The following is a 25,310-nucleotide window of genomic DNA, read 5'->3' as shown; positions in this document are numbered from 1 at the left end:
AGTAAACTAGACATCCATTTTGAAGTTCTTCACTAAAATAGGATGTAATGCGGCTCAGATGTCATGTCGTGAGGCTAGCATTGTGAGACAAAGCAATGGGAACATTTTACAAAGAATTAAGTGAAATATAACCTTTGCCTTTTACGTAATTGACACATGCCAAGTAAATATTTTTAGAGCAGTGATTCTAACCTTCCATCCTGTTAAAGAAATTCAGCATTATATCTTCTCATTAACATAGCACCTCCTTGCTCTCCGAGGATTCTGACGAGCTCTGCAGATATTCATAGCATCCCGCTAATGACTTTTCTGGAGATTGTCTCACGTCTTAATTACTTTGCTTTACCTGCTAGACAAGTTCTCTCCCTTAATCCCCTTTACATAACTCTGACTCTAGAAGATTAGCCAAAATAAGTTCCATATCTAATTAACCCTAATGCTCCCCTCAGTGGTTTTCAACTCCCATCCTTGCTTTGCATCCAAGACCCTATAAAGCCCCTTCCGAATTGTTTCCCGTTGCCATATCGATTCATTCAAATTAGAAGACTTAAACGCCTCAAGATGCTGTGCAGTTTACACGGGAGACTCTTGTTACCCCCTAAAACTCAAATGACGGAAGACGCAAGGACCAGTGTGCATTAATGACTGCAGTGTGAACTGACAACATCTGTGCGCTCTTAGAGCTTTTAGCTGCTGGGAATCTCTAGACGCCAGAGCCAAATCAGAGCCATTAGCCTTGCTTTATCAGAGCATCTCTCGACCAGAGTGGGTGGGTTTCCCAGGCCTCTATAAAGTTCACTGATTGGAAGGTGTGTGTGGGGTATGGGTGTTAAATAGAAAAGGAAATATTTGCTCTCAAGGTTGGAAATGTATATCGAAAAGAACAATGACTGACTCACAGTGATGACACAAGTGCAGTCCATTACTTGGCAAGAAAGTGTGATTGCTGATGACCAGTAATGTTAACAAATCCATGCTGTTGAGATGGTTTCTTCAAGTCTTTGAACATGTTTTTTGCAGCTTGTGTTTCACATAACTTGTACCCAAGCTCTTCGCAAGTGCTGTGTTGTACCAGGTGTGCTACCAAGCAAGCTTACAGTGGTGTATTGTAACACTGTAAAAATAATAATATGTCAATACAGTATCTGCATCTCTACTGTACTTAAGTTTTTATATTTCAGCAAACTTTTATTTTTAAAACCATTACTTTTTCTAAATAAGATGTATACTTTTGCTCTGAAACAGTCACATACTGATGTTTTTATTTATTTATTTTTTTACATTTTTGATAATTTATGTTATGAATTATTTCAGATACTGGTTTTCAACATTTTATGTTAAAACAAATAATCCTATTATTATGCATCTGTAACTGCAGTTTCAACACATTTATGTCCCCTCTGAGATATATAAACTGAGATATATATATAATATATATATATATATATATATATATATATATATATATATATATATATATATATATATATATATATATTGATGCTATTTCAGATGCAGATTACAGAAATGTTTAACTGCTCTTTTATTGCCACTTGTTAATTTCAGCTGAAAACTGCAGTGATTTGTATGAATAGGCCTGTTTTAAAAGAAAAAAATGTAGGTACAAGCATACTTTCCAATAAGTTGTCTGTGAGTAAACAAATGCTTGACACTTGAGATGTTTGCCCTTGTCTGCTGTTGTTGAACTGTAACTTGGATTGGAAGAAACAATGATGTAAGGTTAAAATGAGAAAAGTTCCTGTCAAGAGGGGAAATGGGTTGTACTTTTCTGTAAGTATGCTGGTCTATTTTTTGATACTTGGCTTGAGACTCTTGGCCAAGTCCTTGCCGAACCCCTTACTAGCGTATACTTACGAATTCTCACTGAAGAAAGTACTTCAAGAAAACGAGCTACGGTTTAGTGATAATCTATTTTTACACTTCTTCTACGTGGCTTGAACTCCTGTAAGATTGACTAAGCATTTGTGACAGAACATTTTTTTCCTGGGACGTCCAACAGCTGTTGTAGATGCCTGAGTCTGGCAGAGTTTTGTGAGATGAGGACTTGGCGATGGTTGTAGCCTTCAGATGAGAGCCCAACACACCGACTTCTGGGGAAATGCTGAGAGAATTTTCTCCTAGGGTGCCATGTTTCTTGACAGTGAATGTTTAGCCAGAAGCATTGGCAGACATTTAAAGTCAAGAAGGGAGCATTTTTCCTCAGCCATTTGGACTGATATTGTTGCTTGCATAGAAATATGTTGTTGAAATGCAGTTAAATCTGTCAGCGTGTCAGAAGATTGTTGTGTCCGTCATGGCTTGTCATTGACCAAATGAAGAGCACGCAGTAATTGTACCGAAGGTTAAAATTAAAACCCTTTTAAGGTCCCGTATCACCATGCTGATCCAAACATTAGCTGCTTTTTGCCATCGCCCGCTTGACTAAACAGTTGGGTGCAGGATTGACCTCTTGCATTATTGCCACTCTTAAGAGCCCCAGCGTAGTAATTACAGTCCATCTCAAAATGTCAGCGAGAAGGGCAGAGCTCAGCAATGCTTTACTCCTGCAACTGTTAACTATTCCTCTCTCTTACAAGTGCTTATTTAAAGAAATGTGCCACAAGGTGTGAACGAGTGGATTGCGACTTCACCCACCAGTGCTAATTTACCACTGTAATGAGCATGCAGTGATGCATGATTATCAGGCAATTATATTTGGTTACCATGCAAACAGGGTGCATCATGGGACATCATTAAAGACAGAGAAAAACAGCATCACAGAAAGAGAGCTCTGTTTTCCAAATGGCAGCCATTACTGTAACACCGGCCCCGTTTGTTTCCGATTTCCATGAATATTAAAAGGCTCTCTGTTCTTATGCCTGGAGTGTCATCTGGCATGACAAATTGAGATTCAATTGCATTTCCAGTCAAAAATAAATGATGATTACCATCAGATGAAGTTCTTGGAGTGTGAGTAAGAATTGATTTAATTGTTCAGATTTATCCAAGCTCCCTTAACGAACTCTGAGGGGTGGGTTAGATGGAGCATTTCTTCGAGAGGAGTGACTAATGATCAATGACCAATGATCAACCACATTCCCGCCAGAATTCAGAGTGCCTGCATATTAATGTTTATGCAATCTCATGCCAGAATTCAGCCTGGGTATTACCTTTCCACCTGTTTTGTTTTTGGTATAGCAATTTTATTAAAATAAATTCTGTTCAACAGTAATTGGTTCTATTTTTTTTTAAAAAAAAAGGACACTCTGAGAATTTAATAAGAATGGCATGCAGTCACAGACTGTAGTCATAATTAATTCATACTTAATTAATTATAAATGGTGCAGCATTTCACTAAATGACAGATATTTCTCATATACTCTGCACAGAAATCCTAGAGCTTTCTTACCCTCACAGCAACGGAGCTATCACAGTCAAGGCCCAGTGGCATTGTAAAGACATGGTTAAAAATAGTCAATGTGACATCAGTGGTTGAGCTGTAAATAATGAAGCTACGAGAACACATACTGTGCGCAAAATTCTAAACAGTTCTATTTCAAATGTGCTTACAACACTTCTAGGACTTGAACTTTGTTGTGTGTGCAAGACCAGAAAGCTCTTGGATTTAATCAAAATTATCTCAAAAGGGTCAATCAAATGCCAAGTTGATTCTCTAGGGTCTTAGTGAAACGTCTTTAACATGCTTTAGTAACTCCTTAATTGTAGAGTAAAACAACACACTTTTTAGCCTGTCGAAATCAGCTGTTTTCAAAGCAGCCTGTATTGTTGCATGTTCCATGCATGTTTGCTGAAGTGTCATGAAACCTCCCTCTGTTTCAGCACTGGTTGTTCACACCTGAAATGGGCGCGTAAAACTTTAGAAGGAGTGTAGAGGGTAGGTAGTGGGGAGAAAATAACCAATAAAACACAGACCTATAACACACTCATTGTACAGACAAACAGATATTAAAATGACCCACTTATTTGCATGTATTTCGTGTGAAAAATATGTGATATGGGCGCATATTTTCCATAAGTCTTGGTAGAACAATGGCCTGCATCCCTCTGGCTGCATCATAGGGAAACACAAACAATGCTGTTTTATTATTGCAGATACGACAACTTACGTCAAGGCATGTCTCTGAATGACACTGAGAGTAGAAGTGGTACTATCTTATGCATAATACAGCATATTTTTGTATGTATACTACAGTGCAGTGATTGGGTTGAATAAGCTCTTTCTCATGAATAAATGCGGAAAAGTGCTCAGATACGGCCATCTCCCGTCCGCACAGCCTACATCACACCTCTTGACATAACCTTGACTTTTCGAACTAGAAAAATTAAATTATTCAGAAAAATGAAAAAAAAAAAAAAAACATTTCCACTTATTGATAAAATGTTTGAGTACTATTATTTTTTTCTTTGTAATGCAGTCTGCACATCTGTTCACCTCTTAAAAAAATCCGTTCTGGGGTTTCATGACCCTTTAAATGCTAATGAGCTTTGTTCATCCCCACCCCTCTCTACTCTAGATTAGCAGTACTGTTTACTTTAGCTGCATTTAGCTGTATATATATACACTCACTTCTTCCGTAGATGAGGCTGAATCTTGAATGATTCACACAAACATACATGAATCGTTAAGCTCATTCCCTTCAGAAAGGAAAGCAATTCACCAAATCTTCAGCGGCTCAGATGTTATTATTACATCCACCAACAGAACACCTCAGTCGCTTAGAAGTCATTCATCTACTTCTTCTCTGGTGCCGAAACAATGGTGGACCGATGATAAGGGCGGGTCTAAGGCTGGTGATACACTGGGCAACTTTTTGAGCAATTTTGACCGGCAACTTTTTTTGAGCAATGTTGCTTGGGCACTTTTTTTTAACTGAGAATGAATAACAAATTTCTATCTGGATAATTTAGATCAGTCTTGGGCCCTTGGTCTAATCTGTCTGACCGGCAACATTGCTAAAAAAGTGTATCATTAGCATAAGATAAGACAGCCATGTCAATCAACAATCAATCATAGGAGAGGACTTCACACAGACAAGAAGCTGAGAACAGCTTCATTTGAAAAAGGGATATTATTTTCAAAAAAAAAAAACAAAAAACTCCAGAAGATTTTTAATCTTTATAGGGAGGATGTGTACATAGACTGCCATCACATGTATGATCAAACAATAGGTAAAAGTTCATTTTGAATCTAATTACCCCTTTATTTTGTGTTTCAGTGGTAAACAAAGTTGTCATGGGTTTGTAACAACATGAGGGTAAATAGACATGTGACAGAATTTTTATTGTTGATTGAACTGTCTCTTTAATAGCAGTGCGGTGTCTAACACTGTTATGCTATTGGTATTTAAAGTGCACAGAGAAAATTGATGCTAACTGTATCTAGAGGACTAATAAATCCCTCAATAAATTATCAAGAAAATATGACATCATCATGGTATATCCAGGAATCTCCAGAGTCATTGACTATTTGTCATCCGGAATATCCTATACCCGGAAATGTGACTCATAATCCTAAATTACTGCAGAGCATAGCCATATGTCCCAATAGCGATGGTTCTTTTTTTTTAATTTCAAATGTGTTGTTACCGTAAACTTGCTTGCATTAAGGCTAAGGGAATTAAATCACTTCATTAACTATGAACTTGATTTCTGCAAGTAGTGAACTTGAGCCTTTAACGCTCACTTAGTTTTTCCCTCCCTATTGTCCAATGCGTGTAATTAGGTCACGTCTGTTGGACTGATGTCCATGTCTCTGGGGTGCTGTGCGTTCCGGACGACTCTCACTAACTCTTTGCTAATACCCAGCCATAAGTCCAAGGGACAGCCAAATTGCTGGACAAATCTGCCCTTTTGTGCAACGTCAGAGCCAAGAGGAACAGACAGACGGATAGAGAGAGGGGTGGAGGGGAGGGTGGACAGATCGAATGGACATATTGTGCTCTGTGTGGGTTGAGAGGGGGTCGACGCACAGCCTGAGTCAGTATTAAAGGCCACGGTGACACCCGCGTGGAAGATTCTTACTCAATTTTCTCAAGCTAAATGTAATCAGGTCAGAACAACAAACTGGAATCCAGAATCCTTTCAATCTAAGCGGCCTTATTTATATTATCTCAAGGCTTAATTTCAAATTTCATTTGAATTTCACATCAAGCCGGATAGAAAGGGCTGTAATTGATATCAGGTTTGATTATGAATAATGATGCTGCATCAAATAGATGGTTCAAAATCAGCTTGCCAAGTCAGCATTTCAGGTTTTGGTACAGAGTTGCTTTTCTTCTTGTCTTTGAAGGTCATAATTTGACAAAACTTTCACTGGGGTTCTCTCCTCACTCTCTCCCTTCAGATCTGTCAGCCTAAAAGCTGATGTCTCTTTCGAAAGAAAAAACAGCCTCTATGGTCAAATAAAAGTCTCTACTGAGAGGGAAACGAAAAAAAAGAGAGGAAACAGAGACAGGCGGGGTGTCCGACTCTGATCCGTCCTCGGACTGAAGTGGGAGGAGGCAGCTGGCACAACACATGGCACTTAAACATCATACTGTGCGAAGAGACAGCAGCACGCAGATCTCGGCGCAGGCGTCCAGTCTGACTCTAATAAGCCCCCTCGCATGTCAGAGCCGCCTAGAGATCCCTGTGGGTAACAGAGCTTCCCATCTTCCCACATCCCAACACCCAGGAGTCCCAGACTGAACAGATGCTGGAGAGTCTGCATGTGCCTTTCTGTCCTTAGCTCTGTTCCAAAACCCAGTCAGTATACATAGGCAGATGCTTTCTGTTGCAGTAATCTAATCAAAATGGATCCTCATCCTTGCCAGACAGGGGAAAAAGAAAAAAAAAGATCTAGCTGGTTATTGCTAGTCTCCCTATCTGATCAGTTCACTATCCAAAAATGACAGACTGGCTTCGGATTGGCTTTTAGAGGAAGGAAAGTTTTTTTTTTTTAATGCTCTAAATAGACAGCAAATCCCTGCACCACACTCTTCACTCAACATGCACAGGAGACTCAACTATAGTCCCTTTGAATGTTCTCTCATATTTGTAAGCCTCCGGGCATCTATTTCAGGCGTGCAAGGCAAACTCCTGTCTACATGCCTACTTGTCAAACTCAGATTTAAATAAAATATATGGTAACGCTTTGTTTTGATAGTTTCTTATGAACTTTCTCTTGACAATAAGTAACTTTGCAGCTACAAGTCAACTAACTTTCATTGTAGAATGAGTAAACTCTTATTATTATCTGCTAACTCTTTATTGTGATGATCTACCAAAGACATTTTACTGACTATAGGTTACTTTTCAAGAAAATGTCAACCTATTCCAACCACATTGCATTGAGCCTTGTAAACATTTGCATGTCTGGATTTGAGATCATAGAAACGACTAACATCAAGCACTACTCTAAACTAAACAAAACTTTTTTGCTCTACTGTATAGCCTCTGAGCACAGCCAGCATAAGCTACTCTCCAGGTTGAGTCTTCTGTAAATGCACTGAACTGTTCTGGAACAGTGTTGTAAATACAACTTAACCACTGATTTAACCACTGATTTCTAGTTGTAGTGAAAAGTAATTGAAGGTAGTTTCACAATTAAACTGAAAATGAAAATGTACCCACACAGTGACGTAGAGAACTTTATAAATAATATCTTTTTGGTTTTGAGTCTTTAGTCTTTGCAACTTTAGGGGTCTTATCTAAGCCTTGTAACATTCCAAAAAAAAAAAAAAAAACCTTAAAATTGCATCATATGGCCCTTTTAAGTGTAAGCATTCTGCATACAATGCTACATTTGAAGAATCATGAATCAAGAGAATCATGCTGCACACTATTTGGAAAAACTTTACTCAAGCTTGCAAAATATGTCCTTTCACTTATTCGCCATGTGTTTTGTATGCCCGTGTCTGTGTACGTTCCATGTGATTTTTGCCAGAGAGATAAATGTAGTCTGTGCCTCTGATGTTGACGTCGCCTTTGCCAGCTTTGGGAGTTGTTTTCCTGGGCACAGATGGCAGGAACAGAGTGAAGCAGGTGCTGGGTGAGGTTCGTCTGTGTTGTGTTGTTTTTTATCCCAGAGTTTTGTCCTGAAGGCATGGCTTCCTCTGCTGTGATCACCTGGTGAACAGACGATGGGGATGATTTTCACTGGCCGTCCATGTTGCTGGAGGTGTGATTTAGTTTATCCACCCTGCTGTGAGACACTTTACTCTGGTAAATGTCTCATCATTAGAATGTAATGAGAAGTAGATTTAGGGAGTGATGCTTTCTGCTGCCATAAGGCTAATGTTTCTAAATGGTTTTCAGTGTGTCTATATATGTTTGCTAATTTGTTCAGAATTATTATTTTGTTGCTCCTTTGGGTGGTTGCTAGACTGTTGTGAAGAGGTTTTTGAGCAACTCCGATATTCATCAGGCAGAAAATAGTTTTGCACACCTGACTTTGGAGGTTGGGTTTAAAAGGATGTTTTAGAAAAATATAGTGCAATAACTGTAAGAGATTATAAAATTATTAAATGCCTACATGCTGTTCATATTCTGTTATTTTTCATCTGAGTATTTTTATCTGAGTTCTCATGTGTTTTGATTGTTTGAGCTGCAGGTTGTATATTGTGCATCTCCGTTAATGCGCCTTCAAAAGTTATTACTAATATGCCAGATGGTCTCAGAAGTCTGTCATGCATTATGGTTTTGTTTATTCTTCATTATCTTTAAAACAGAATATTACTGGATGTCTGGAGACCTCTTGTTGCCTGGCCAGATGTTTGCTTGGGTGATGGCATGTTTGGCGCATGAAATTAAAAGCTAAAAATAATAATAAAAAACACCACTTACTGATATATTGATGTTTTAACATTCATCTTCCTTGGAAAAAAATGAGCTGTGGTGGTATAGCATGGTGATTATGTCAAGGTTTTTCCTAGTACCCCAATGATCTTCAAAAAAAAAAAAAGGTGTTAATATGGTACGATGTCCAAAAGAAAGCCATCTGTGATATTAAGCAATATAATTGCCCATTTTCTATTGTTCTGCCATGTAAAAAAAAAAGAAGTGTAGAAACCATTTTTCCTGCACAGCTTGACTTGTTTTATCTGTTGTAGCGTTTCCATTTTCATTCATAACATTTGCCAACCGGCCCCATTGTTTTTAAACTTAAGACAACAGACAATGTGCACAGAGACTCCCAGGAGTGTTTGAAAGTTTAAAGAATGGCTTAGCCTCTCTCATTTTTCTGCATTTAACTTTAAGGGAAGTTTACTTTCAGTGGCTGAGCTCTTGCTGGAGATTAATGAACACATTTGGTCTGGGCTGCATTGTTCCCATCGAAAATGCCCATCTACAGCGCTATGATTTATGGACAGCCGGCAGTGCATGAGCTGTAATTTGAGAGGGGTTTGTTTTTCCTCATGAAGATGGAATTTAAAAATTCCGAGATTAATAACACCACTCTAGTCATTTTATATAGTACTGCAGGGAAAAAAAATATAGAGGGTAGATATGAGCGGAAGGTACAGAGCACAAATTTTATCCTTTGGATGCCATGTGCAATAGCTATAAGACTAGTGTGTGTGTTTTTAGTCATTGATGTTACTTCCAGCATTAATTGTTACAGTGTAATGAATCAGTGAGTAAATTCAGCATAAAATATGCAGGCAACTATTAAATAAAAATTTTATATGGTGTGCGGTTCACGTAGTTGAATTAACACAGCGTACATTCTCATAGGAATGAAAAATCTCAAATGAGATCTCTGTGATATCTTAATTTTTTATGTTTTAATACGAATAATGGAAAGCAAATTGAGAGGTTTTTATTTTCTTTCTTCTTAAGGCTCTGGCTTCTTAGATGTTTCTTGTGAGAAACAAGTTGAGGTCTTAGATGTCTTTCCTTTAGAGTTTCTAAAGATCTCATTGTCTCAAAATGAACACAGAAGGATTTTCTTTCCACCAGCAGAAGCAACAAATAAACCTCAAAAGGCGGTTTTGGGCCCTGGGCCATTAGGCAGCCCCCGATACCCCCATCAGGTGTTTGTGGAGTCATCAGAATGATTTGTAATCTATGATACATGTATATTAAAAAACCCAAACCAAAACAATAAACCACATTGTCTGAGCAATACCGTTACATATACACTTTCATATCACACTGGCTTTTAAGAGGAACTCTCCTGAAAAATGCATGGCACTGAACATAATGCAGGATCACTTAGTATTCATTTCATTGTTTCAAATAATGTTTCATGTTTAGGGTAATTAAAAATATTGCGCTGTTCACTTTATCTGTAAGCTCAGTACCACTCTTGTTAACACAACTGCAGATTTAAGAGTATTACACACAAACGGCTCAAGAGAGAAGAAATCTTTGATGTCCCTGACACGCCATGAAATGAGACAAACCATGCAGCAATAAATCTTCAGCTGTTTTATGTGGATTGCACCTTTAGGCCAGACACTTGAGCTGGAGAAGTAACAAGCAAAGCTCTGTGGCTCCTTACAAGACAGTGAAACAAGAGCAACGTTTGAAGTCTGTGGCCATGCATCATGCATTACTGTAGCTTACAAAATACATTCTTAACTATGTGCCCCTTGCTTACCTATCAAGAAAGACTTAGCCATACTAAACATGGCATCAACTGATGACCAACAGCATCTTCTAATCAGGCTAGTGCAGCTTCTATTTACCTGCATGGGGAAATACCAACACCTCCAAAATTGTTTGCTCACTTTCATGTCACCTTGCTATAAAATTTTAAGAAATTAGATGAAAGAATATCATGAATTTTAAAGTGAGGAACAAGCGTAAATATCAGCATCCATGTTCTGATCTTGAAGGGTAACTGTTCTATCTATTACTAAAAAAATAAACATGACACAGCTAATCAACTTCCAGGCAAGTGTGTTTGTGCAGCTTACTGCTAAACTCCACAAGACAGTGGTCCTTCAGTAGCAGGTTTGGTCACTCCTCTTCTTCTTTGTGGGTGCCCAGTCCTGCTCCCAGAGGGCCAACATCCAATTGTGTTTAGCTCTAACTTGCACCAACACTCATCAATAATTTTGTTTACATGTTACATGTTACAGGACATTGACCTCCAGAAACAGGAATGGGCAGCCATGTCCAAGTAGAACTGGGTTCCTGAAGATTTTAGCTCTAACCAACTCCATCAAACTTGTCTAGAAAGTTCTAGTGAGTTTAAAGGCATTAGGCTTGTTCGAGATGCATTGGCGCTGAACAGAACTGATTGTTGTATGACATTCTCACTTTATTTTCATGTCATGTGCTGATTGTTTTGTGCAACACTAATGTATCTCGAACATGCCTATGTGTATATTCAGGTGTGTATGTGTATATTCACATATTCAGGTGTGTTGAATTAGTGTTGGAGCTAAACTCTGCAGAATAGTGATCCTACAGAAACAAGTTTGGAAACCTGGTCATGGGATTGTCTAATTAATCCCAGCAGGCACATAACATCATAAATTGGTGATATTTGGTTAATTTTTGGTTGCGACATCAAATTAACAAAATTCAACATAATTCAATGTCTAATGTCAATGTTAAATTGATGTCCAATACTGACATCAGCTGACATTGATATTCTATGTTTTTAGGTTATGTAACCAAAATCCAGCATTAAGTCAACGTCAACTTGATTTTCATTTTGAACAAAAATGTACGATGTACGATGACATGTCCAACATCAATCTGACATTCTACAGAAGTCCGTTGCCTGGTTTGGGTTGAGTTAGGTTTAGAGCAGTAGTAACTCCTGGAATGCTCCCAACAATTTTCAGATGAGTGTCTCATAGAGTCTTGAGCCATTAGCTCATGGTTGTAATTTTAAAAAAGTTCATAATTTGGAATTCTGATTTTTTTCTCTCATCCTCTTTCTTCCAGGGTGGTCTAATTGCTCTTCTGTTACTTATTCTACTCTTCACGCTTGTACTCTACACCCGTCAGCGCTGGTGCAGACGTCGTCGAGCCCCACAGAAGAGTGCCAGCACTGAGGCCACACATGAGATTCACTACATCCCGTCCGTTCTTTTGGGCCCTCCGCAGAGCAGGGACAGCTTCCGTGGGCCCAGACCTCTCCAGCACAGCTCCGTCATCGGTATGCCTATCCGTGAGACGCCCATCCTTGACGACTGCGACTGTGAAGAGGACGAGCAGCCTGGACATCTGCTAGATGGGAAAGCACATCTAGAAGATGACTTGTGCAGCCAGGGGACTCACAGTGTGGATAGCCTTGGGAAAGGAATGGGAGAGGCCAACCACAAACACAGTCTGGATAACAGAGGTAAGAGTATCATTGTTACTGTGGCAGTGTCTGTTTACTATAAGTTCCAAACTGTACATTTATGACAATAAATGTGTACAGTTGAGATGTTTATATCTGGTCCTCTAGTCAATTTAGTTATTTTTTTTATCTATCACTGAGTGAGAGAAGAAAAAAAAACAACCTGACATGACCTAGCATTATTTGCCAGGTAGAGGTCTCTGGAATGACAGGAATAGGGTTTAGATTTTAAAGTACATGGATTAGGGATTTACCGTTTTCTTAGATTTTAAAGCTGTGAGAACTAAGTATCATGCTCAAGCTTATGTTGTGAGTTGTTCCATTCCTTCCTCTTCATCACAGGAAAATTTTTCTCTTAATCTTTGAAGCCACATGTAGACCACAAACTGAGTTCATCATAAGCAGTCCCTGTCTCAAAACCGTCCAGTGTGAAATAAATCAAAGTTCATTTTATCTTTAGAGTGCTGGTAAAGTGCCTTCTCCATTGTTAGAGCATGCTAATGATAGCTGTGTTGGATTTTTTCCCCCGTATCATTTCTTTCAAGTGACACTGATGTGGCACATTTGAGCATATCTGGGGGTTTGATGTGAAGTCACCTGCCAACCGTAGGCTAATTATAGCCATTGACCTGAATTCATTGTAAGACATAGACTGAGAGAACTAAGCAGAAAAGAGAGAGAGCCATTGACTTTTAGTTGATGAGTTGGTTAGATTTCTATCCCAGGAGAGAACAGTCAAGGCCAACGTGTCGGATTACAAGACATATATTCAATATGGACTTAATAAGTTCTGTCTTTGGTTTTGAATAGTGTTTCCCAAATCTATTGTTTGTTTTATTTGTTCATTCATGTAATAATAGATGGCTATTGTGAAAAGTGCTTTTCAAATCTAGCGTTCGTTTGTTTATTCAATTAATTTATTAATAAATGAATATTGCTTTATTCATATATTCTCTGTGTTCAGTAATTATAGAATGCCACATTTAATAGTGAGCCTGCAGTGATTTACTTATTTTTATTTTAAATCGTTTTATGGTAAACCAAAACATTAATGTATTACTGTAAAACAAAGCATTATTTGTCTTGTTTATAAATTTATCTGCTTCCGAGAATTGCACCCCGTTTGATTTGTCAGTAACAGAGACATATGAGTTGTTTAACAACATAGATTAAATGTGTTTTGCATTTTATTTAGTCATTAGATGTGATTACTGTCTCAGTGCACTGTAATTCATAACAGAGAGTCCTCAGTGTCATTGGAGGGAAAAAAAAAAAGACTGAGGACTGATTAAAGCTGATGAGGGTGCTTGAATCATCAAATCTGGCCTCGTGTTAAGTAGATCACAAATGGACGAAAGGTCACATTGATACATTTATAGGGTAAAGCCTTCAACTCTACATAGGTTTCATTTAAGTATGAAATGTGATTTTCTTGTGAATTTTAAACAGTAAAATGTTCTCCATTTATCAACGGGTGATCTCAGCAACTGCTAAATGAATCAATCATAAGAGAGGAGAGATGTAGACATATGATAATGTGATATTTGAGGACGGTCTGAAATTGTTATTTCTTTTTCTGTAGCCCTGTATGGAAGCTGGTATATTGCTACAATAAAGTCACGTCAATTAGTAAACACATTGAATGAGTGAGCGAGTGAATGAATGAATGAATTAGGATGAAAACAAGTATTGTATTTTGTCCCACTTTGTCCCACAGCTATGATTGGTATGGATAGGTTAAGGTATAAATGATGGGTCAACAGTGTAATTAAAATGTTATTACATACTCTAAATACACATGTAATTACATGAAAGCATTTTTAACATATAAGTACAACGTTAAAACATATATGTGCACAATAAGTGCAATGCACCAGATGTAAAAACAGAATAGTTAAGGCCATTCAATATAAAGTTGGACCTTATAATGTGAGATAATATATGTTGCTCTCCCAACATTTGTTGGTGAAAAATACATTTGCAGGAATACCTGGCTTTACATTTTCTTTTTTCGTTCTGTTTCTTTTTACTTGTTTTTTAATGTGTACTGTATTATTTTAGTGTCATGCCTGATACCCTAAAGTCATGTACATGTTCATTATCCAGTTTATTGTAAGGTGCAAAACAGATTTTAATTATTAAAATACATTATTATATCAACATAAACATTAACTTACCCAACAGCAAATAAACAGGTGCCTTCTTATAATTCCTGAAACGTTGGGATTTTCTGGCAGCCAACTCTGGCAGTTTTTTACTGTAAATTGATCAGGATTTGTTTTGCAGTGTTCTGTGCGTGTCTCTAATTGTCTACGGATTCACCTGGATTTAAGTGGAGGGCAATCATTGTATTTGTATTTTTCCGTTAATGCATTGTCTATAATGTAATGTTTTGGATAAGATCTGTTGTTTACTTTATTTAAGTGTGCAGCACAATTTAATTGGCTCTTGCAGCCTGGAGCTCATGCCGCTGATATTGGCACGTGCCTGTGGATGAAGGATGAGGATCCATCTGAGTGATGTTGACAAACAGAAGGAGACAGAGGCTGAATAAATAATGAAGCGCAAATTCCTGGCGTCAGGCCCACACTTGCTCCAGGACTTCCATGTTAGATCCTGCTCTCTAGCTTTTATTATTATTCCAATTAATTCAAAGTAATATACAGGTAATACAGTAATATACATTGCATATAAATATAAATGTGTCCCTAAATCTGGGAAAATAAACCAGATCAACAAATCACAGGGGAGCATGTTTTTTTTGGACGAGTAGCATACTAACCACATTTTAAATAAATGAAAGCACAAATATTGTAGTAATTGGTAACACTTTATTTTGATAGTCAGCTTTAGACATGCTAAAAGTAACTTTGCGACTACATGTCCACTAGGAGTCATTGGAGTATTAGTAGACTGTCTACTTAATATCTTCTAACACTTTATTGTGATGGGTCACCAACACATGAATATGAAAGACTTTGAAGTATATGTCAACTTATTCTACTAACCCTAAACCTACTCTAACACCCTAACAGTATAATGAAAACATTTAGTTCACACTTAAGTACATTCTGTTCTGTAAGTTGTGCTTAAAAGTATGCTAAAGTGTACTTCTTTTTTCACAAGGGATATAAGACAGATTAATGGCTAAAAGCCTACTGCACTTTTAAACAATATAAAATGTACCTCACAGCATGTTTTGCTGCAGTTTCAGAAAGAAATGTCCACTAAACACAGGTTTAATATGCATTCATTAAGTTCATATAGGGCGCATATTGCTGTGTTTTTATTACATCGCTTCAGGTGTATATTGCGCTGGTTCAGAATTCAAATGTCCGGCGACTGTTTTTAAAAATTAATGCTCCATCGTGATTTGAAATATAACCCTACACCAGATCCAACCCTAAATATATACCCGATAGTGTTTACAAATGCAAAACCGATATAAAAAGGCATTTGTTGATGCAGCCTTCCTTTTATGCAGATTTGAGCTGTTTTATCAAACCATAGGTACACGGGATTCAAAGCAGAGTACATCAAGTACATCTCTGTACTTCGTGAGCTACCGAACAAGCCTACTGTCTATGAAAAGCCATAGATATGAAGCCGGATATGTGTGATGCTAATGTTCAAAAGCGTCGGTTTTGAAATATATCAGCATATTAATATTGCTTTGAAGAAATAACATGGTATTCTTCAAGAAACTGTGCAAAAATGATGCTTTATTATTCAAAAGTCTCTAAATTTGTGTGAAAATGACTAAAAGGTATTAGAGTTTTACTGCCTCTAGTGTTCATTTCTTTTGGTAACTGCAGTGATATGTACTTATCGGTACATATTTCACGTCTCACTAATAAGTGCACCCCAGGTTCGTTTATGCAACTACCGTCTTGTTTCGTGTAATATGGAACAACAGCTAAAGCGGTGGTCCGTTTGTGTTTTGTTGGCCTCTTATGAGAGTGACAATATTCCTGCTTTCATAAAGCCATCCTTCAGTTAATCACTGCACATGAATTATTGTGCACTGAACAATAAATGGACATGCCTCACTAGTGTAATGCGGTCAGCTCAGTCAGAGGGGCTTCTCTCTACGGACAGAGCAGAGTCATTCTGCTTTTCACAGCTTCACTTCTGCATAATTGATTATGTGGGATATGAGTCTGTCCAGGGAGTTTGATCCCGGAATAATCAAGCTTCACTGTCAGTCATTTCAATGCTGCAGAGGAAGTGTTGAGGTAGCAGGGATTTCGATTATCTTTTACAGCTGCATTCATATATTTTCTATTCATTTATATAAACATCAACATAATTTTAGTTGCCAGTACGCTGAATCGTTTTGGATTGTAAATAGTTCAGAGACCAGTATGAAAAACGACCCAGCAGTAAGTGAAATAACACCAAATAATAGAGAAAGTATAGGAGCTGTTTGATGGGGAAATGTAATTATAAAATGTTGGCATATACTGTATTTTAATGCTGTCTATAGTTAGTGCATACTTACATTTCAGATCCTGCTTCAGAAAATAACTTTGATCCCGTTGAGTATTCTTCTTCTGCTTAATCTTATTTTCTTAGGAGTATAATTGAAATGTATTTTAGTTTCCTTACAAATTAGTTTGGTATTGTTATTCATTCATTCATTCACTTCAGTGGGTATCAATTGGATTCAGCCATACAAAAAACCTTTTGCCACGTCCTGTAAATATTTTACCTGGCTTAATAAATGATAGCTGTCTTCTTGTTCTCCTGCTCGGCTCTATAGTCTGCAGGCAGATGGCCGGCCTGTTAAATTAAGTGTTCCTGAACACTGCATCGGGTCATCAACCACTCACTGCGCATGAAGCAAAGACCACAATTACCATCAAATCATATTTACCATTCATCAAAGAGAGAGAGAGAGAGAGAAAGAGAGAGAGAGCACCGCTGACAACATTGAAATGAAGATGTGCTCAGGGTCTCGTATGTGTGCATGTGAGTGTGTTAGCTTTGCCTGAAAAACAACAACTAAACAATGGCATGTCTTGATCTTTGAAAATGTGTGCTTCGTGAAAGTAAACATACTTTGTGGAAAAGGGCGGGGGTGGGTGGGGTTATCTATCTTAGCAGTTAGTAAAAAAGATGTTCTCAGAACATTCTGATTATTCTCTAAATACTTAAAACACTTGTTTTTTCCTGCTTTGATTATTTTGTATCGTTTGTTATATTAAAGGGTATCATTTGCAAACATTAGAGTTAAGTTTAGGGTTTATTATACATTTCTACATTATATTTATGTAACAGTTATCATCCATTTATTTAATTTAATAGAAACATAAAAGATCGTAAATGCTTCTAAATTTGATACGATATGCATATTTTTCAAAACATGTTAATCTAGATGATATATTAAGTTGATAATAATAATAATAATAATAATAATAATAATTAAGTTGATATCTCCAAAAATTATTTTTGTAATTATTAGTAATATTTTGTTTGGGTGCAGTAGCAAATATCAATAGATAAAATTTGCTAACATTTTTGACAGTGAGTCAAATGTGACTATTATTTAGTTTTTTCAAATCATATCCATGGTTTGAAACTGAAGTTCAAGGTCCAGGTAAAAAAAATCGTACCGAACAGCGTCAGAATTTAAACTTGTATGTTTTTCTTGTTTATATTTGTTGGCATTTCTGTTGCAAATATAGCCCTTGCTTTTAGCTTGTTCCATACCGGGACCTTGAACTTCCAGTAAGGATCAGAACTCTGCCTGGGGTCTTTAATACAGAGTCGCCCAGCAGAAGTAACCCCCTCCCGTTGTTGCTCTAAATCCTCTGAGAGTGGTGACACGGGCAGGGGGCGCCGCTGGACGGATCCGATAGCAGACGTCCTGCGTGGAAATACCGGCCTTGTTTCAGGGTTCAGTAGCCGTTCACAGTGACAGCATCAGATATGTGTTAACCGCTGTGAGAAGGGACCAGCGGAGAGGAGAGCTGATATGAGACCTCTGGTTTTTCTGAGAGGAAGTGATGGCCTTTGCTCTCTCCCTCATTCTGGTCAGACAGATACTCATGTCCTGTGTGTTTGTGTGTGTGTTTTGCTGTGTTGTTCTGCAGGTAGGGCTGTTAGAGGCTTTGTAAGCTCTGGATGTGCTCAGGGTGTCAAACATAAAAACACACCTCACTTTTATTAGATAGAGACATGAGGGCTTTCGCACACACCTACCGGCACACGGATACCCATATGAACACAATTTCTAAATATGAGGTGTTAAAACTTTGCATGCAAAACAGATTGTTAGTGATTTTTTTTCTTGTTTTCAAGAAAACATAAAAAAAGAATTTACATAAACAAAAATGTGTAATACTTTGAGGCTTATTTTTTTTTTAAATATACTGTATATATTATAATACTGTAATAACCTGCTATAAGCAAAGTAAAAAAAACATACATTTTAACTGACATTAATAGTAATTGTGATGGAAAATGTTAACATAGTTGTGATAACTCCAAATGAAGAGATACAAATTTGAAATTATGGCATAAAAGGGCACATTACAGTTACATTACACGTTACAGTTTTGGTAAGAAAAAAAAAGTTGAAATTTATATAAAAAAAAAAAAAATCCAATCACTTCCATGGCCACAGGTATATAAAAATCTAGCACCTAGGCATGGAGACTGTTTTTATAAACATTTATGAAAGAATGGGTCACTCTTAAGAGCTCAGTGAATTCCAGTGTGGAACTGTGATGTCAACTGTGCAACAAATTAATTCGTGAAATTTCCTTGCTCCTAAATATTTCACAGTCAACTGTCAGCTGTATTATAAGAACGTGGAAGTGTTTGGAAACGATATCAACTCAGCCACGAAGTGATGGATGAGTCTGGGTTTGGCAGTTGCCAGCAGAATGGTACTTGTCTGACTCCATTGTGCCAAGTGTAAAGTTTGGTGGAGGGGGGGATTATGGTGTGGGGTTGTTTTTCAGGAGCTGGGCTTGGTCCCTTAGTTCCAGCAGAAGAAACTCTGAATGCTTCAGCATACCAAGACATTTTGGACAATTCCATGCTTCCATGCTGCAACTTTGTGGGAACAGTTTGGAGCTGGCCCCTTCCTCTTCCAACACGACTGTGCACCAGTGCACAAAGCAAGGTCCATAAAGACATGGAAGTCTGGTGTGGATGAACTTGACTGGCCTGCGCAGAGTCCTGACCTCAACCCAGATTCGAACACCTTTGGGATGATTTAGAATTCTTTGACTCACACATACAAAGAAAAATACAGAGTTAGAGAGTCTTATATAAAAGCAGAACATAAAGCACTACATGTACAGTATTTTACTGTAAAAAAGGTTCTTTTGGAATTCTTCATGTTTTTTTAGAACTGCCAGTTTCTAGGGTAATGGGCAGAACTAATGCTCTAACAACAATTTTACTGGCGCTCAGCTATTCAACTACTACTGCTGCCTCTTCCAGTGTACTGTGGAAGCCTCCCAAGCCCCCTCAGTTTGGTGTAGGACCTTATTCTCATATGGACAGTATTTCAGTGCATATGGAAAATTGGAGGTGATTGAACCCTCTTAAGGTGGCAGAAAGTCTGACGGGGAAACACATACCGGTTCCACATGAAGGCTATAGAACCTAAGCTATAGAGCCTAAAATATGTTAGGGGTCACCCTGGACAATGCCACACTACTTGTTTAGTGGGCCCGTAATTCTGGGGGGCTTCTTCAAAGCGTAGGCATGTCTCATGGCACTCTTGCTGAAGAAATGGTGTCAACTACCCCTTGAGGTAAGTCACTTAGAGCCTCCACATTCCGTCCAGGGAACCAGACATGAAGTCTCTAGGCCTGGGTACGGGTGCCAAAGGATGCCCCGTCTCTGAGTCAGAAGATCCTTCCTCAAAGAAATAGGCCAAGGAGGGTCTGTCACTAGGAGCATGAGTTCTAGGAAACAGGTCTGGGTGGGCCAGTAGGGCGCCACTAGCAGAACCTGCTTCTCGTCTTCCTTGATCTTGCACAGTGTTTGTGCGGAGAAGTTTCAGTGCACACAGAGACACACAGAGATCCTCTGTGTTTGACAGAGTTTGCTCTATTCCTGGTTGAACCGAAGACCCAGCAGGCTGAGATGTCCCTGTTCCCACAACTGAGCCCTGTATGAGCCATTGCATGAGGCAGTAATTGTGACCTAATTGCCTAATGCCAGGTAACGACCACCATCACACGAGGGTAAATTGTCTGAAGCAAGACCCACATTGTCGTCCAAGACACAACGTTGAGTCTTTAAAAAAGACCTTGAATACCCTGTTCTCTCAGTGGAGCAAGGACAGCCTCCGCGACTTTCACCGCTCAGGAATGGCCTGTGGCACAGAAGAATCTAAACATGAAAGTACGCATTCTTCAGGTCAATTGCTGCAAACCAATCCTGTGAATGGGCACACTGAAATATGTGTTTATGCATCAACATCTTAAATGGGAGCCTGTGAAGTGGTCAAAACTCACATATCCAGGATTGGCGATATAACCCACTGCCTTTCTTGGGCACTTTCTTGGGCACTATCCATAACTGCTACCTCAGCATGCTTAGTGCCCAGGCAGCGCATGAGGCAGTGATTGTGAGCTATTCACCTAATGCCAGGTAACGACCACCATCACACGGGTGTAAATTATCTGAAGCAAGACCCACAATATCTTCCAAGACGCAATGTCGAGTCTTTAAAAAAATGCACTCGTGAATGCTTTTTTAGGAAAAAAAGCTCTTTAAGTGCTATAGCAAACAGGAGATGGCTGCTTGCACACAACAGGTGGTAGTGCAACCTGATGTGGCAATCCACTCAACACTGGAATGACCTCCGCTGACACACCGTACCACCAGTCACTCTTAAAGTAGAAGAGGGAGCGGAACGTGTCACGCTCGGCTCTAAAGCTGAATATGCGCTGCACCCACTGCTCATTTATACTCACGCTGTGTTCAGCTGCTGCTGGATGCAATAAGCACATGCCAATGTTCATTGGCTCATTTTAATATACTCGAGGTAGACTGGTCTCTTGAAGCGAGCTCCCAATTTGTCTGTCATATCCAACGTGATTCGGAGTGACCGACTGAAAGGGAACTCAGTTACTAACTCAGTTGCTATTTGTGGGACTAGTAACTAGTAACTATAACAAATTACTTTTTCGAAGTAACTTGACCAACACCGTTTAGATAAGGGAGACATCTAAAATGTGCACTGTTGGGAACAAGGTTGGGAAACAGTGCTCTGGTCCATTCATATTGGACAGCAAGCCATTTTTTATCTATATTCTAGAACGCTTTCTTTTATCTGACATATGGACTCGTGAATGAAAACTGTTGTTGGTTGTGGCTGGTGTGAGGCTGATAATTGCTCACAGCCAGAGTGTTTGGTTAATGCTGCAAACACTAAGAAGCACTCAGAAATGGATCATCTTCTCCACATGGAAAGAAATATCCACTGTATCTTTGTTAGTCTATTGTCTAGGCTACATGGAGCATTAAACATGTATTTAGGAATAATTGAACATCATGGCAATGCATTTGCTTTGTTTAAGTTCTAGGATTCACTCAAGAAGCAATTTTGGTTAGCAACTAGAGCAAAACAAAATGGGACAATTTCTTAAAATATGTGTGGTGCTTGCTTGTTTTGTTATTTATTATACATACACTAATTCTGTTTCCTTAAGAAAAATAACAAGAAAAGTGAAAAGAAAAATAGTAGCTACTAGAAACATTATTGAAATGAGAAGTTTGTTCTATTCAGTTTGAATCAACTTTTCAAAGTCAAACGGTTTGGAAATACAAGGTTTAAAATGTGCAGAAGATATGAAGTATAAAAATAAAGGCTCATTATGTGTAAAAGGTTTTTTATTACAGGTTGCAGATTTTTGCTTCAGCTTTTTGATTCACAGAGGGCAAAATTGCAGTGCAATGCGTACGCTTGACAAATCTGGCCACATTTTTGGCTAAAACTGGATTTACCTTTAGGAAAATACAGGGACTTATATTAGGACTTCGGCTTAAAGTACAACAGACATAAAGTAAGGACTCCAACAGAGATGAAGTTATAGATATTCATTTGTTGAGTAGGTGTTAGATCTGACAGGCTAAACCTTGACTGAAACTTTCCGGGTTTTAAATATATGCAGTAGACCTATGCATCTTGATATTGATCTAATAGTTCATTTAAATCAGAAAGCTGTTGTAGGCAAGGTAAAATGTTTATTAAAATATCATGATACAAAAGTAGTATCAAGGCATTTTTAACCTTGATTTTCAATGAATGAACAGAATTTCATTAAACATAAAGTTTAAGGTTGGCAAGATTTTTTTTTTGTTTTGTAAGAAAACTTACCAACTGTTTTTGAAAGTCTGCTCGTTAGCACTGCATTTTTCTAAGAACATCTGAGTGATGAAACAAACAGTTGAAACAGAGTTTTCAATTATTTCAAGCATAGTTTGAACCGCACTGCAGAATGAAGACCAACTCTAAACGAAGACAGAATTTTCATTTCCTGCCAATTTATTCCCCCAGCACTTTCATACTTCATTTATTCACAAGAAACCAATGTAGTGTTATGGTTAAGTTCAGGAATATTGATGGCCAAATGAAAATAAAGTTTACAGTTTTTGCAGAATCATGGTGTAAACACTCACCCATGCCTGGCTGACAGTGCAGAAGGAATATTTATTGCTTTCTCTCAATGAATCATGAATGCACTGTTCTTTGAATGCTTTAATGTTCTGTGTTGGTGTGTATATATATGTAGGAGAGTGTTTGCATGTTTTTTTGTCTCTGTTTAAGCATTTGGACACCTCTGTCACAGCGCTTGTGTTTGCCACAAACAGATTAGCCTTCCACCGACAATCACTTTACAAATAAATTCTTTCCGCTGCGGCTCTGCTGTGCAGCTGGAAGCCAGAAACCACTGACAGCCACCTTTAAATGACACAGATGAATGGACGGGTTTTACATGGAAGATGCAACCCAGATATACTCTCACAACATTATCCTGCTCGCTCTCCTGCTTTAAATATGATACACACACAGAGCATCAATCCTCCTCCAGCTCTTTATCAATTACCTGTGACGACTTCCTTCCCACATGCGCTTTTTGCTCAGAACGTGTCTACAGGCTGCTCTCGCTCAGAACTTCTGCAGGTTTAAATTATTATTAGTCCGGCACGTGACGCCTGTTGCTGGGCAGCTGTGGTATGGTTATAGCAAAGGGTCAACGGTCACAGGCTGTTACATAGTTATGTTATTTTCACCATTGCAGAGTTCTGAAGAGATGAAAATTATTGTTCTGTTGTTTTATGCCATGCATTTTATTGTCGCGTGTCATAAGCAGCGCATATTAAGCCGTTCGGGATTGTTCCAGATATACTTCAGTTTAAAGCTAGGTTGGCTCTCCCATGGGAAAGTAAAATCGACAAATGGGATCTTGTTAATATCTCAGATGTTTCTTTTAGACAGCAGAGATGTGAACTGTTGAACAAATGCAGACTTTTGTTGAAATATCGTGCTTGGATATTTTTCCTAAGAAAAGAACACATGTTTATGGTCTTCCCCTAAGTTCCCAAAGAGATCAGTTTTTCAACTCAAGTTAAGTAAAAACTAAAACAAACAAAAATATACACACAATACAATGCAATGCATTTTAAAAATATATAAAACAAACTTATTTAAAGTAGTTGCCAAGGCATGGTTTCTCATTTTCATTGTTTAACACACATACAACACGCACATTCGCGTCACGTATACTATTTATATGCCTACCATAAGTCAATTTCCTGGTGTTACCTATATTATGTTTACTTATTGTATTGTTGATGCTATTGATTTGTTGTTGATGTATATACATATGTATACCTATTTATCTATTTATATATACAAACTGTGTATATCTGTACATGTACGTGTGTGTGTTTGTGCTATTTTGTTTTGTAAGTAGTAATTTGTTTTGTGTTTTTTTTCATTTTCATTATTATCATTATATAAAAACTTAAGCTAAAACAAAGTTATACTGTAAATTAGAATCTATGATAGAAAATAATAAAAATTACAAAAATGCATGACAAAATTAGAATTTACAAAATGCAATTAGTAAAGTGTAAACTAAAATGAAAATTAATCTTAGAAATTGTACATAACACATCAATAAATGCTATAAATGATATAAAAAAAAAACTCTGATCTGGCATGATATTCCCCTCTATTTATTTAAGAACATTTATTTGTGAACTTTTAGAATGCTGCCGTTATGATGTAGCCCACAGAAGAATCTGAAGACATTTCAAGACTCACTTCTCACTTTCTCACTTGACACACATTTCAGTCCTGTCTGAGCGCTTAATATGTTTTTGTTCGTATTTTGTTTCGAAATTGACAGCAGGGTTCAATAACCACACTGGCTTTTTAAAGACCAAGCTTGGTTGATATTTGCAGTTTGACAACTAGTGGTCTGTCACCTCACTGACACATGTATGACATGAGGTGTGTGTTTTACAAGGTTATTTTACACAATCAGTGTAAGGGCTGTCAAACCTCTCAGGTTATGGAAAATAGCAGTAAACTTAACTATCTGAAGAAATACATATCAAGTATTGAGGAAAAAAAAGTGGAATCAGAGAGGTTCTTTCTTGTGGTGAAAATAATATTGTCATGGTGTGGTGTGGGAAGAAGCACACAATAATAATAACAGTCTTTAATAATCCGCAGTGAGGTAATTCACAACGAAGGAGGTAACAACACACACATATGAAGAAATATGAAGAAACACTGCATGGAATGGAACTCATAAAATGGAAAGATAATGATGATAATTAAGTGACACACACCTGAACATAACAACACAATTAACAGGAGACAGAAACTAGGTCACGTGACGTAACGTATGAAATGAAAATACCATGAAAGTCCATGAACTTACAAATATATGATTTTTAACTTTTTTTTCTTCTTAAACAGATGTTGATCCCCATTGACGATGAAGGGAAAAAAGAACCACTA

General features: G+C 37.9%; 1 protein-coding gene across 1 annotated transcript in view; it reads left to right on the top strand.

Annotated features, from left to right (window-relative positions):
• Positions 1-25,310, top strand: part of LOC122346138 (astrotactin-2-like) — a 345,769-nt gene that overhangs the window by 97,534 nt on the left and 222,925 nt on the right. Inside the window, 1 exon segment of the mRNA XM_043240825.1 lies at positions 11,905-12,304. Coding sequence (XP_043096760.1) covers positions 11,905-12,304 — 400 coding nt within the window.

Source organism: Puntigrus tetrazona, chromosome 5, assembly GCF_018831695.1.
Source record: "Puntigrus tetrazona isolate hp1 chromosome 5, ASM1883169v1, whole genome shotgun sequence".
In the NCBI taxonomy this organism is placed as follows: Eukaryota; Metazoa; Chordata; class Actinopteri; order Cypriniformes; family Cyprinidae; genus Puntigrus; species Puntigrus tetrazona.
Note: the sequence above shows the minus strand (reverse complement) of the source record. Positions and strands in the feature narration are given on the sequence as shown.